Consider the following 13,759-nt stretch of genomic DNA (forward strand, 5'->3'; position numbering starts at 1 on the left):
AAAAAGCTTTGTTTTCAACATTGATAATAATAATAATAATAAATGTTTCTTAAAATGATTTGAGTAATCAGAATCAGAATCAGAATTAGCTTTATTCGCCAGGTGTGCAAACACACGAGGAATTTGTTGTGGTTTTTTAAGGTGCTCCTGGTACATACATACATGCATACATACATACATACATACATACATACATACATACATACATACATAAGGCTTACAGTTAATGAAAAGAGCTTCCAAATTTGGGCAGCGCATCTTCTTTAAAACTGTCACGTCTGTACAACATGAGTAATGATGCTGAAAATTCTGCTTTGCATCACAGGAATAAATTACATTTGGCAATATATTCAAATAGAAGACAGTTATTTTAAATTGTAATAATAGTTGACAATATTACTATTTTTTCTGTATTTTTAATAAAATAAATGCAGCCTTGGTGAACATATAAGGGACTTCTTTCAAAAACATGAAAAAGTCTTACTGACCCCAAACTTCAGTGGTAGTGTTTTAGAGCATTGTTATTGAAGAAGTTGGATTTGTTTTAATAATGTATGTTATTTTTTGCTGGCTACTCTAGTAGACTGTAATATACACACTAGAGCATGTCACATACTTATTTATTATGTAAGACTATAATAATCAGTGAACATCTTGAAGAATGATATCAGTGTGTCTGTGAGTTTGTTTTGGTGCCTGATAGTCAGTTAGGTGTGTGTGTGTGTGTTTGAATTATATATGTATGCAGGTTTATTGACACAAATGTGTGTATGTGTGTTTGTTCTAGTGTATAAATGTTTTTATTGTATATTTTTGTATTAAAGTGTGTTTGTAGAGTGATGGTGTGTGCAAGCGAGTGTGTGTTTGTATAGTTATGCGTGAGTGTGTGTGTGTTTAATTAGGGTTTATTCTTTGCTGCAGTCTGCCCAGTCTCTCTATTATAATAAAGAAATCATGAAGAGGACTCTCGGTCGGCCTACATATGCTTTCGAGGCCAGGCAATATGTCGTAAGTGTGTGAGAGGAGGCAAGAGTGTGTGTGGGTTTACTTATTCATACTTAGATGTACAAATGTATCCATAAAAGTGAGCTAAATATGACAAAAACCTCTTTTTGGGGAAAATCAATTCAATTTAAAATCAATTTATTATATTTTTATTAAAATATTATTATTAATTTGCTGTTCGGGTTAGTTTTTGATTATTATTAGTACAGATTATTATTATTTTTTTTTTATTATTGAAACAGAGGTGTGTGTGTGTGCTTGAATGATATCTGAAATAGAGTTAATACATTTAACAGACTTAATCTCATTTAGTGTTTTTTTTTTTTTTTTTAATTAATGTGATATTGTTAAAAAAAAATCTGAATTTCTTCATTAATTTGTATCACTTTGAATTCTTCCCATGAATGAGGTTAATGTCTGATATTCGGTATTAAAATCCATTTGTAATTGAGAAAAGTTACATCATCATCAACTGACTCTCTCATTGGCTCTTCCGGCTTTTGACCCCACCTCCCACGTGCAACTCCAGCAGACTGGCTCCGCCCCTGTGCTCTGGCAGCAAATCAGCTTGTGTGGGAGGGGTTAATTCTCAAAGTGTCACGAGTGTGACTTCTGAATGCAAGCCTAGCGCATTCACGATCATCTTTGACCCTTCTGGTGCTCGTAACACTTTCTCACACACAAGGATACATTCAGAATTCACCCCTTTTGGTGTCATTTCGCTGCTTTGAGATATTGGATGTTTATCTCTATATGTACATCACGTTCACACAAACAATCCCGTCTGTATTCACTATCTATGTCTGTTACAAACGCGTTGAATTCTACATCCTGTTTGCGCATTCATGAGTTTGAAAAGTCTTTAAACATGTTACGTCTTGTCAGTGCATTTATACATTTGTCAAAACCTCAGAAAATAGCTCCATAGTTTGAGCACCCTAAAATATAAAGAAGTCCAGAGAAAAGTCTTCACAGAAATAGTTTTGACAAAATCAGAGGTTGTTGCTCTCATAGCTTCATAATAATTTATTTTTTCATAATCATGCTTTATGCTTTATTCCAAAGTGCAGTCAATAAATAAACAAACTAGCTATTTTTTTATATATTTTAATTCATTTTTATTATTTTGTTTTTAGATTATATGTGTTGTTTTTTATTTGCATAGGTAATTATACACGTGTATTTTATCTAGTTTTTTTTAAATAAAATAATATTTTCCAAAGTCCACAAAATAAATATATAAATAAATATACTTCCTAATTTTCATGTGTTTTGCATATTTTAATACATTTTAATAAAATAAAATAAAAAATCTATATTCTGTATTTTGCATAATCATACTTTTTTAAATTATCTTTATATTTACATTTTATTATGTTTAATATTTTGTTTTTAAATTATATATTAACATTTTTTTATTCACATAGTTATTTATGTCTCATTTTATGTCATGCTTTTCGTTTAAAATAATCTCTTATTAATCTCTTGATTATAATAATAATAATTTAGTAATCTCAAGTGTTCAGTCAAAACCAATTGTTTACTTCACATTTTTACCACACTTCTACTTTTCCTCCATGAATTGCTTTGTTTTGAGATCCCTTCTCAGGTACGATTACCCAGAATCCTCTCTGGTGTGACGGCTGCCGCAAAAACAAGCCCATTTATTCAGAATATTTTAATTTTTGTTTCTCTTTCCTCTGTCTTCTCTCTTGTACACCCATCCCTGATGTGTTCTGTTTATTGACTGACTATTGCTTTAGGACTGATGATGTCATCCTCATGTGACTCTGTAACATTGTGTGAAATAACTGGTTCATTGGTACCTGCTGAAGTTCACTGCATGAAAAGAAAATGGCAGTCAATTCCTGATGAATAAAGTCAAATTGCATCCTATTTTTTCTCGTTGTATGCAAATGCATCAAGCTACAGCAGTAAAACGGTTTTGTTGAATAATTAAGTAAAATATTGCTAAAAATTGCAACATTACAATTTTGAATTTATCAACTTAACCTTAAAGAGACAGTCAACCCAAAATGAACATTCTGTCAGGTCATTCCAAACCTGTATGCATTTCTCTGAAGAATGTTGGCAACAAAGAGTTTTGGTTCCCATAGACTCCCATAGTATTTTAGTCCATATAATGGAAGAAAAGGGGAACGGAAACCATTTGGTTACAAACATTCTTCAAAATATCTTCTTTTGTGTTCCACAGAAGAAAGAAATGCATACAGGTCTTGAATGACATGAGGGTAAGTAAATGATGACAGAATTTTAATTTTTTTAGTGGACTGTCCCTTTAAATGTTTAGAACATTCTGGAATATTTCAAGTTTCTGGAATATAAATGCGCATAGAAGGCCTGTACTTCCGCTAATGCGACATTTTCTCCATTCAAGTGCCAAAGTGAGGCTTTCAACTTGATTTCCCATGGCTCTGCCAGCAGAAATCTGTTTTATGACGGAGCACAAAATACTGATGGCTGGCCAAAAGTGAACTGTGATGTAGTGAGCTTCATCAATGACATCATAAGGCATGAACACACCTGCATGCGTGTGTATGACGTGTACACTGGTCTGAAGTTGCTCCCTCTGATGTTTTCTCTCTTCTCTCGGTTCATTCCCTCGATCGCTCTCTCTTTTCGTCCGTGAGAAGCTCTCTTTAAAGCTGGTAAGCATGACCTCAGTAGCATGTCAGAAGCGGCATGACCGTAGCATGTCCGTCGCTGTAGTAACACATGGTCCTTTAACATCGCTTTGTTCCTTTGTGTTCAACCCTTATGGTTATTTTTGTTTACAAGGGTAGTTCACCCAAAAATGAAAATTTGTTGTTAATTTAATCACCCTCAGGCCATCCAAGATCACTTTTTTCTTCTTCAGTAGAACAGTTGGTAGTTGGGGATTCATAAAATGCAAGTCAGGGGCTATCAGCACTTTGAGAGTCAAAAAAACATACACTGTAAAAAAAAAATCTGTGACATTTACGGTAAAATACCGGCAGCTGTGGTTGCCAGAACTTCACCGTAAAAAATATGGTAGCAACATTGTAGGTTTTACAGACTTAACTTAAATTCACAATAAAATACCGTATTTCATTCTTTTACTGTTAAAATCACAATAATTTTTTACAGTGTATGCAGGCAATGCAAAATTAATACCAGTTCTCCTGACAATATATTGAGGTCTTATGAAGCAAAACGATCAGTCTGTGCAAGAAACTGAACATTATTTACAACATTATTACCTGTAATCCAGGCAAACGGTCCAGAGTGATGTCCGGTTTGCGAACAAATCATTCTTTTGAACTGATTCTTTTTAGTGAACTGAATAAACCAGTTCACCACATCGGACTGAACCATCTGAAACAGTTCACGACTCGAGCAGCACAGATCTACAAGTTGCTCAATCAAAACTCACTTTCAGACTCAGAACGAGCCAAAATATCAGTGTATATGATCCTGTAATGCTGGTTTTTGGCAACTCATTCAGGGCTCCAGATCTGACTCCGCTTGACTCGGACCGAAGACCAATGAGCTGCTGATATGCGCATACGTGAGCTAAGCACTTGAACGAAGGGGCCAAATGAAAGTTTTATGGTTTCTCATTGTTTATGTAAAAAGGCGAGTTGATGGAGACAAGTTTATTCACTATATGCTCTGGACATGTAAAACATCCATGTTTTACATCATTATTGGGTGCTTTAATAATATAATTGCATATACGTCATTGCATGATTACGTAAACAAATGAGTGAATTGAACTAGTTCATTTAAATGAACGATCTGAAAGAAGCAATTTGTGGAAAAGAATCCGATTTCCCTGTTTGCCTGAAGCTATGAATTAGAGGTAATAATGTTAGAAATAATGTTCAGTTTCTTGCACAGACCAATCATTTCGCTTCATAAGACCTCAATATATTGTCAGGAGCCACGGGTATTAATTTGGCCTTGCCTGTATATGCTTTTTTGACTCTCAAAGTCACGGTAGCCATTGACTTGCATTTTATGATTCACCAAGGACCACAGTTTCAGCTAAAAATCTTCTTTACTGTTCTACTTAAAAAAATAAAAAAAAATAACAAAGTCGCCTACATCTTGAATGGCCTGAGGGTGAGTAAATGAACAGCACATTTTCATTTTTGGGTGAACTATCCCTTTAACGACACTTCTGGTATTGTTTTGCTATTTAATTTTACCTTCGTGTGTATTTAAGTTCAAAACCATGTTGTTGTCTGATTTATCTTTTTGTTGATGTCTGTTTTGTTTTGTCTTGTTGCCGTTGTGACTGTCCCTCTGTGTAGCTCTCACTCAATGCCCACGTGCGGAACCTTATTGAGGTGATCTGAAACCCTTTCTTTGTCCCTGTGTTTATTTATCTGTCCCTGATTCGGTCTTTATATGTTTCAAATAACTTGATTAATTTGATCCCTATCCAGATGTGTGGCATAATATGCTGAAATGTCATCATTTTGAATGTAGTTATAGTGTAAGTTAAAGGGATAGTTCACGTGCAAAATTATTATATAGTCTTTATTTTATGTCTTCCTAAACCTTTGGCTTGATTTTTTTTTCTGTGGGACATGCTTAATTTTACATTTCACTTTCATTATGTGGAAAAGAGCAGCATGCAAATTGTGCAAAATATCTTATTTTGTGCGTCACCGAAGAAATGAAGTCAGATTGGTTTTTAATGACATGAGGGTGAAAAAAATAATGTAAAATATTAGTGTTATTAATAATTATCAGTGATTAGAATAAATCAAGTATCTTAACCAATCAGGGAGTGTCTTGCTATTTTAGCCCCGCCCAAAACTTTTTACGTGTGATTATTGAATCACTGATGGTGTAGTATGATTTAGTTGACTATTACACTGCAGGTAATGTTTGGTTATATTTAATCATCAATCTGTTTATAGATATGCATATATTGATCCATATAATTTCTTTGAGTTGGTTTTATTTTATTTAGATCTATTTTTATTTGTAAAGAATCAAAATGTTACATATTTAACATTTTATTTTAACAATTTGTCTTTGTTTTGAAGAGGGTGAGTACAACAGTGAGTGTAGCATGTATATTGTGCTTGTGTAGCTCTTGATTATTAATTTTTAAAATTTGCCTGGACTGATTTTGTGGTTTTATTTAACTGTATTTTGAGTGACAGTGCAATGCATGCTCAGATAAATCTGGTTGTTTATTGTTGCATGACAGGATGGTGATGTGGAAGAAGGGGTAAGGTCGATGTGCCTGCCATGTGACCTTTGACCTTTTAGCATTTGCATTGACCTGTGGGCAGGACTGTAGAAAGATCTATTCAGTCCAAACTTTTTTTTTTTTTGGTACAGTTTATTGAACATTTGATCAAATCTTCAAATAAAAGTTTGCATGTGTGTTATTTGTTGAGTATCGTATTTGATAACTCAGTCTCTTGTGGCTCATATGGATGATAAATAGATAATAATATGGAGCTCATACATGAGGAAGAAAAAAATTCATTCAGCCTCAAACGGAGCAAAAATATGCAATTTGGTGCAGCTTCTGATATTTATATGGCCAAAAAGTAAGATGAAATTCTGATAGCTTGTAAATCAATGAGATCTTTATAAAAAGTATAGCAGAATACTTACATAAAATGTATGCAAATATCAGTTTTCACTCTAAATCTCCCAGTAATTTGTCTGAGTAAGATGATATTTAAATGCATAGATTTATGATCAAAACATATAATGCGATGCAGTGCAATGATGACTGATAGATTAACAAATAATAATAATAATAATAATAATAATAATGTGTTCATCTTGAAATATTGCTATCAATATAAAAGTTATCCACACGTTTACTAAGATTTCACAGCAAAAAGACATGTACCATGACCTCATTTATACTAAAAGGCTTTTTACTTTGTTAAACAAAGTATCCATCAGATGATAGAAGGCATGTAGTAGATTGTGTAGAATTTTAATCATGTTGATCATTTAAATGTGAGGCCTTAAATGTGTGTATCAAATATGATACAGTAGGCTTCATAGGGTTAAAAATCATTGCAGCAGGTTTAACCTTCCCAAATTCACGGCTCTTTAGCGCCACCATGTGGTTGAAATAATGGCAAATAATGCCCGTCAGAGAGAACTAATGTGGAAAAAGCAGTGATGAAGTGTTCAATCAGTATTGATACATTAATGTAGACAGGAACAGCGAGAAAGAGGGCACATAAGGACAGATCCAAACTAAATCTCTCTGATCAACCAGAATCAGATTTCAAAGATGAGTGAGCAAGATAAGAGTTTATTTTATGAGAACTGTTTAATCGATGTTGTTGTTGGCATTGGACTGAATAGGTTAATCATTGATCTTAGATTTAATTATCTCATCTGGTTTGTCTTTGATAAACACTTGATTTGAAAGCTGATTGGCTCCTTCCCAAAGGCAGCTAGCCAACCAGATGACAGGAACAGAAGATTCTTTAATAGCCACTTGATGTGATTGGATGTGTCCTGGTTTGACCCGCCCCGTTTATACATATGCATATTAGTTTATGTATTGGCAGAACAGGACAGTGTCAGTTATTTTAAGGGCAGATACTCACTGTTTGTCTGTCATCCTCTCTGTCTCCTCATAGGGTTCAAATCCTGAGGACTTCAGTCATCTTCCTCCAGAGCAGAGAAGGAAGAAGCTTCAGTCGAAGATTGACGACATCAATAAAGACATACAGAAAGAGATGGACCAGAGGTACACAGACATGGACAAACACACACAAACTCCTATATCCTGTCATACACTGACTAGTCAAAAATCCCAGTGGATACATAGACAGTAATAAAGACTCTTTCAAAAGTCAAAAGACTTTGTCAGCTTATTTTACAAAGTATTGATACTTTTATAGCAGATTGTACACTTTTTCTGATTTTTATATTATTCCTGCCTACCAATTACTTTCTTGTTTTATTTTATTTTTTATGTATTTATTTATTTATTTACTTATTATATTTATTTACATATTTATTTACTTATTTTATTTATTTGCATACATTTGCAACCTTTATTATTTATTAATTAACAATTTTATTTATTTACATGCTTATTATTTTACTTATTTATTTGCATACATATTTATATATTTCCATCATTACTTTATGTCTAAAAGAACTCAAATTTAAATAAATTCTATAACTTTAGCCATCTTTAAGTTTCCAGCAGCATAACATTATTCAATACGATATGAATTGAGTTTTGAAAAAGATATGCAATATTCAGTAGGACTCAAGAATATAACATAAAAATCAAGACTCCCTATTATGACATTTCAGTAGAAAATGCACTACAATAATCCTTCTGCAATATTTTTTGACTAGGCCAGAGTTTGACAGGTTTTATTCAGCAAAATGTATATATGTATTTTTTCTCTGCAGAGATGCTTTGACTAAAATGAAGGAAGTGTACATAAAGAACCCACAGATGGGGGATCCCAACAGCGTGGACCCTCGGTTAGCAGAGATCGGCCACAACATTGAGAAACTGCAGGCGGAGGCTCAGAAATTCGAGGTGCGTGTCATTTAATGCAGCACAGGCCTGGATGAGAGCTTCAGTTCAGTGGAAATGAGTGTGTGTGTGTGTTTTAGGGCTGGTTAGCGGAGGTCGAAGGAAGGATGCCAGTAAAGAGTGACCCTCCACGGAGGACGAGTGCCCTGTACGAGACCCAAAACAGCACACCACCCACCACTAACAACAACTGCGCACAGGATAGAGAGAGGTACACACTCTCACACACACAAAATTATCAAATAAGATTATTATTATTGTTAATAGTAACATATACATACACTTACAGTCACTTTGCAGTCGCAGTACTTTGCAAACAGGTGCTATAGTTATTGTGTACGTGTGTGTGTGTGCGTGTGTGTGATGGAGCAGTCCGGATGGCAGTTATACAGAGGAACCGAGTTCTGAGGTCCAGAGTAAAGTCCAGCCCGAAACGGCGGAGTCTGGAGATGAATTTGATGATGCAGATGAAGAAATACTACCCACCATCGGCACCTGCAAAGCCCTCTACCCGTTTGAAGGTATTTCATGTATAAATGCATAATAAACAATATAAATACATAATTAAACAAAAATATGGGCTCCATTTCAAACCCTAGTGAGCTGCCTCACTGTCTTTTGTCAACAAAGCACTTGAGTACTTAAGTAATAAAACCTCAAAAAAGTGATTTCTTCATATATGTGTAGGAACACTTTACAATAAGATTCCATTTGTTAACATCAGTTAACTACATTATAAATAATCATGAAAAATACTTAAGCATTTCATTTTAGTTTGTTTGAACTTTTATTAATGTATCTATCAATGTATGAACTAAAAATGAACATTTGTATTTTTGTTAACTAATAAATACTGAAATGCGCATTGTTAGTAAATTGTTAGTTAATGCATTAACTCATGTTAACTAATGGAACCTTATAGTAAGTGCTACCATATTGAGGCCAGTAATAGTTTTTAAAGAAATGAATACTTTTATTCATCAAGGACACATTAAATTGATCAAAAGTGATAGTACAGACATTTAAAGGGGTCATATGATGCTGCTAAAAAGAACATTATTTTGTGTATTTGGTGTAATGAAATGTGTTTATGCTGTAGAAAGGACAAATTGAAATCGCATCATATGACCCCTTTAAAATATTACAAAAGATTTCTGTTTCTACTCATCTACTTATTCTGAAAAAAGTATCTGCGTTTTCACAAAAATATGAAGCAGCACAACCGTTTTCAACATTATAAGATAATAATAAGAAATGTTTCTTGAGCAGTAAATCAGCATATTAGAAGGATTTCTGAAAGATCATGTGACACTGAAGACTGGAGTAATGATGCTGAAAATTCAGCTTTGCATCACAGGAATAAATTATATTTTAAACATATTTGAATAGAAAACACTTATTTTGAATTGTAATAATATTTCACAATATTACTGATTTTACTGTATTTTTTTATCACATAAATGCGGCTCTGATGAGCATGAGAGGCTTCTTTTAAAAACATGAAATAATCTTATTGACCACAAACTTGTAAACTGCACTGTATATACATATTTGAATTATTTATTGATGGATTGATTGATTGATTTTCTTCCAATTTTCTCTGTAGGTGTTAATGAAGGCACCATCTCAGTAACGGAGGGTGAGCTCTTGTATGTAATAGAGGAAGACAAAGGTGACGGATGGACGCGTGTTAGAAGAAACGAGGAAGAGGAGGGTTACGTCCCCTCATCCTACGTCGAGGTCTTTCTGGACTCCAACGCCAAAGGTGCCATAACCTACATATGACCCAAAGCTTTAGGTCCTGTGAAGTCTCAGAAGTGTGTTTGTGTATATGAACACTGAAGGAGACGGCTAGGGTGTGTGTGTGTGATCCTAAATCTCTCCAAGCCAACAATGTGACTTTTTAGACTTTTTTTCTGAAACTGAATGGCTAAATAATTGTATGTGTCTTAGCACATGATGGTTTTAGATATTAGCCCACCGTAGTTTAATATGGCGGTAGTATCTTGTCATTTTGAGTAGCAATGCATGTTAGATCACTCCAACTAAATGTATAGACAAATGCAACACACACATATAAGAGGAGACACATACAAGTTTTTGTAATGTTTTCATATGTAAATGAACTTAAGGTCAAATTATGCTAGTGTTTTTCCCCCGAAAAAACAATTTCATAACCACTAGTCAAGCGCTAGTAATAATAACCAGTTTACAAGTCGCATAAAATAGTATCATTTCCTTTTCACAAAATATATTTGTGTAACACGTGTTAGACAAAGACTGCCTTTTTGCTTCTTTAGCTGTATTATTTGTTGACATTGTATTCAATCTCAACACTTGTACTTGATATTGAGTCTTAAAAAGAAGAAATAACCCTGGAAAAAACAAATGATTTACAAAAACATCATATAAATGTGTAAAAGCAAAGTATGCATTCATTAAACATGATTGCATAGTATGTGCCACGTCCACACAATCATGTTTGGTGCTCCTGATCTTTATTCCTAAGAGCTGAGATGAAATATGACGTGAATATGAACCTTTTCTGAATGTTTCCTCACAGATGTGTTTTCCTGGAGAAGGGTTTGTCTTTCTGAGGGTGAGACGGAGTACTAGTTGAGTGCATTAACAGTGTGTGACTGAAGAGATCTAGAATGAATTGCCTTTGACATTTAAAACAGTTTAATACTGCACAAGTGTGATTTCCTCTGAATGAAGTGTTGAAGTCCGACTTTTATTTCAGTTTAAAAATGCATGAACCTATGTGTGCCACCTTTAAGTTAGAATTGTCTGCAAAATGAGGTGCAAACATGCACACAAAAACCTGATACAATTCACAAACCGACAGAGGGATAACCTTCATGCAAATCTTGATTGTTGAGAAAAACATGAGTGTTTGAGTGAGTTTTTGGCAGTTTTTCACTGCATAAATGCATGTTTGAGTGTGTTTCAGGTCACATTTGTTCTTGAGTTCAACCAAGAACACTGAATTACTCTTGCCAACAAATCATGCATATTATAAGTCATCCTACAAACAATCCTATGTGTTTTTTATTGTCATTTTCCAGTTCATTTTGTAACTGTACAGCTCATTTAAGCATATATGCCATATGTGTGTGTTTAGGCTTTTCACACTTCTTATCATAGTTATTTTTAACCCTGGATTATCTTGTTCCATGTTTCACACTGTTAGTTTATCATGGGTTAATTGCTGTGTACATTTGGCACTGTAGTTTTGAAATTACTAGCGCAATTAAGAAATTGTTCTCAGGGCTTATTAATTTATTCCCTTGTTTTAGTTAAATCGTGGTCGGGTTGTACATTGTTTTAATTGATTTAAATTGTGACCATGATTTACCAAAAACCAGGGAACTGATTAATATATCACAGGAACAAATTATTAAATTATGGGAAAGATTTCTATTTTTTGTGTTTTGTGTGAGGCTTTGTAGTTATTAAAAATAAAACTATTAAAAAGCATTTTTGTGAATTGGAATAAAGCCGAAATAAAATGTATATTAGGTGACAAATTTAAACGTAAAAACATTAAAAAAAAATTGAAATGTTGCCTTGACAACTTGTAAAATAAGTCGCTAAAGCAAAAAATTCTAAAACTAAAAACTTAAATAAAAAAAAAAGAAAACAAAAACTAATAAAAATGACAAAAGCACATAACAGAATTGCTAGAACTTTCCAATTAAAATGAAAAATAACAGCTAATTCAAAATATTAATAAATACTATAATCGTATATAAATATAACTGAAACAACACTGGTGTAAAATGTGACCGTGGAGCACAAAACCAGTCTTAAGTCGCTGGGGTATATTTGGATATACATATATAAATATATATATAAATATATCAAAACTTAATTTTTGATTAGTAATATGCATTGCTAAGAACTTCATCTGGACAACTTTAAAGGCAATTTTCTCAATATTTAGATTTTTTTGCACCCTCAGATTCCAGATTTTCAAAAAGTTGCATCTCATCCAAATATTGTCCGATCCTAACAAACCATACATCAATAGAAAGCTTATTTATTCAGCTTTGATGTATAAATCTCAATTTCTGACCCTTAAGACTGGTTTTGTGGTCCAGGGTCATGAATGGAAATGAACTAAAAATAAAAAGAAGATAACCCAGGGTTAGTTAGAGTTTGAAAAGCCTTTCATAGAGGGCATGAATCCATCCCTTCACCGAGTCTAACATGTTTTTGCTTTTGTTTTTCATATGTTTGTTTGTTTGTTTGTATGACTGCAGATTCGTAAAGTATGGAAGGAGGACTCAGTGGTGCAGGGCAAACAGCAGCCATATGTGTGGAAAACTACAGCCTACTCTCCATGAACCGCCCTAGAGTGAGACAGATGAGAGACAGACACAAAACAAAGAGAGGAACAGAGGAAGAGGCTATAGAGACCTCTCGGCCTAAATTCTCCTGCTGTAGAGAGGAACTTTAACAGCGAATCAGAGAAATATTATGGCATTTCGATTTATTACCTGTCCGTTATTTTATAAGGAGGTGAATATGATCTGCATATATCATTTTGCTTTACGGCTCTTCATCGCTGCTGAACGGCGCTAACGTTTCTTTCAGCCTGTGCGAGTGAGTGTATGTATGTGTCGTCCGATTTCCTCACCTTTCCTCGAACTAAAACCCTGGGAATGTGGTCTGTAAAAGGAGCTGAATTTTTGGTACCACAACAGTGCTGCGTTCCATTCATATTCCTGCTATATATAGCTTGATGCTGGAAAGATGATGTACACTACTGGCCAAAAGTTGGGAACATTTAAGATTTGTAATGTTTTGAAAGAAGTCTATTTTGCTCGCTAAGGCTGCATTTAATTAAATAAAAATACAGTAAAATTGTGGAATATTATTACTGTATTTCTGTGTAATTAAATACAGTAAAATTGTGGAATATTATTACAATTTAAAATAACTGTTTTATTTTTAAGTATGTTTTAAAATGTTATTTATTCCTGTGATGCAAATCTGAATTTTCAGCATCATTACTCCTTCAGAAATCATTCTAATATGCCGATTTGCTGCTTAATTATGATTGGCGCTCAGTTATTAATAATGGTTCTTATCATCATCAATGCAAAAAACAGTTTTTGCTGCTGAAACCTTGATTTTTATTCAGGAATCTGATGAATAGAAAGTTCAAAAGACAGAAATCTTTTGTAACATAAATATCTTTACTGTCAC

The 13,759-nt window shown here is 33.7% G+C and overlaps 1 protein-coding gene across 1 annotated transcript in view; it reads left to right on the forward strand.

The window, feature by feature from the left end:
- Positions 1-12,953, forward strand: part of LOC107661630 (formin-binding protein 1-like) — a 54,930-nt gene extending 41,977 nt beyond the window's left edge. Inside the window, exons 12-21 of the mRNA XM_016451294.1 lie at positions 922-1,008; positions 3,660-3,674; positions 5,304-5,339; positions 6,048-6,050; positions 7,626-7,735; positions 8,416-8,548; positions 8,626-8,756; positions 8,915-9,066; positions 10,152-11,144; positions 12,811-12,953. Of these exons, the coding sequence (XP_016306780.1) occupies positions 922-1,008; positions 3,660-3,674; positions 5,304-5,339; positions 6,048-6,050; positions 7,626-7,735; positions 8,416-8,548; positions 8,626-8,756; positions 8,915-9,066; positions 10,152-10,330 (846 nt within the window). The 3' untranslated portion in view covers positions 10,331-11,144; positions 12,811-12,953. The remainder of the gene's footprint in view (positions 1-921; positions 1,009-3,659; positions 3,675-5,303; positions 5,340-6,047; positions 6,051-7,625; positions 7,736-8,415; positions 8,549-8,625; positions 8,757-8,914; positions 9,067-10,151; positions 11,145-12,810) is intronic.
- Positions 12,954-13,759: the final 806 nt, after the last annotated feature.

The sequence above is a fragment of the Sinocyclocheilus anshuiensis genome, unplaced genomic scaffold (genome assembly GCF_001515605.1).
Source record: "Sinocyclocheilus anshuiensis isolate Anshui unplaced genomic scaffold, SAMN03320099.WGS_v1.1 scaffold1425, whole genome shotgun sequence".
In the NCBI taxonomy this organism is placed as follows: domain Eukaryota; kingdom Metazoa; phylum Chordata; class Actinopteri; order Cypriniformes; family Cyprinidae; genus Sinocyclocheilus; species Sinocyclocheilus anshuiensis.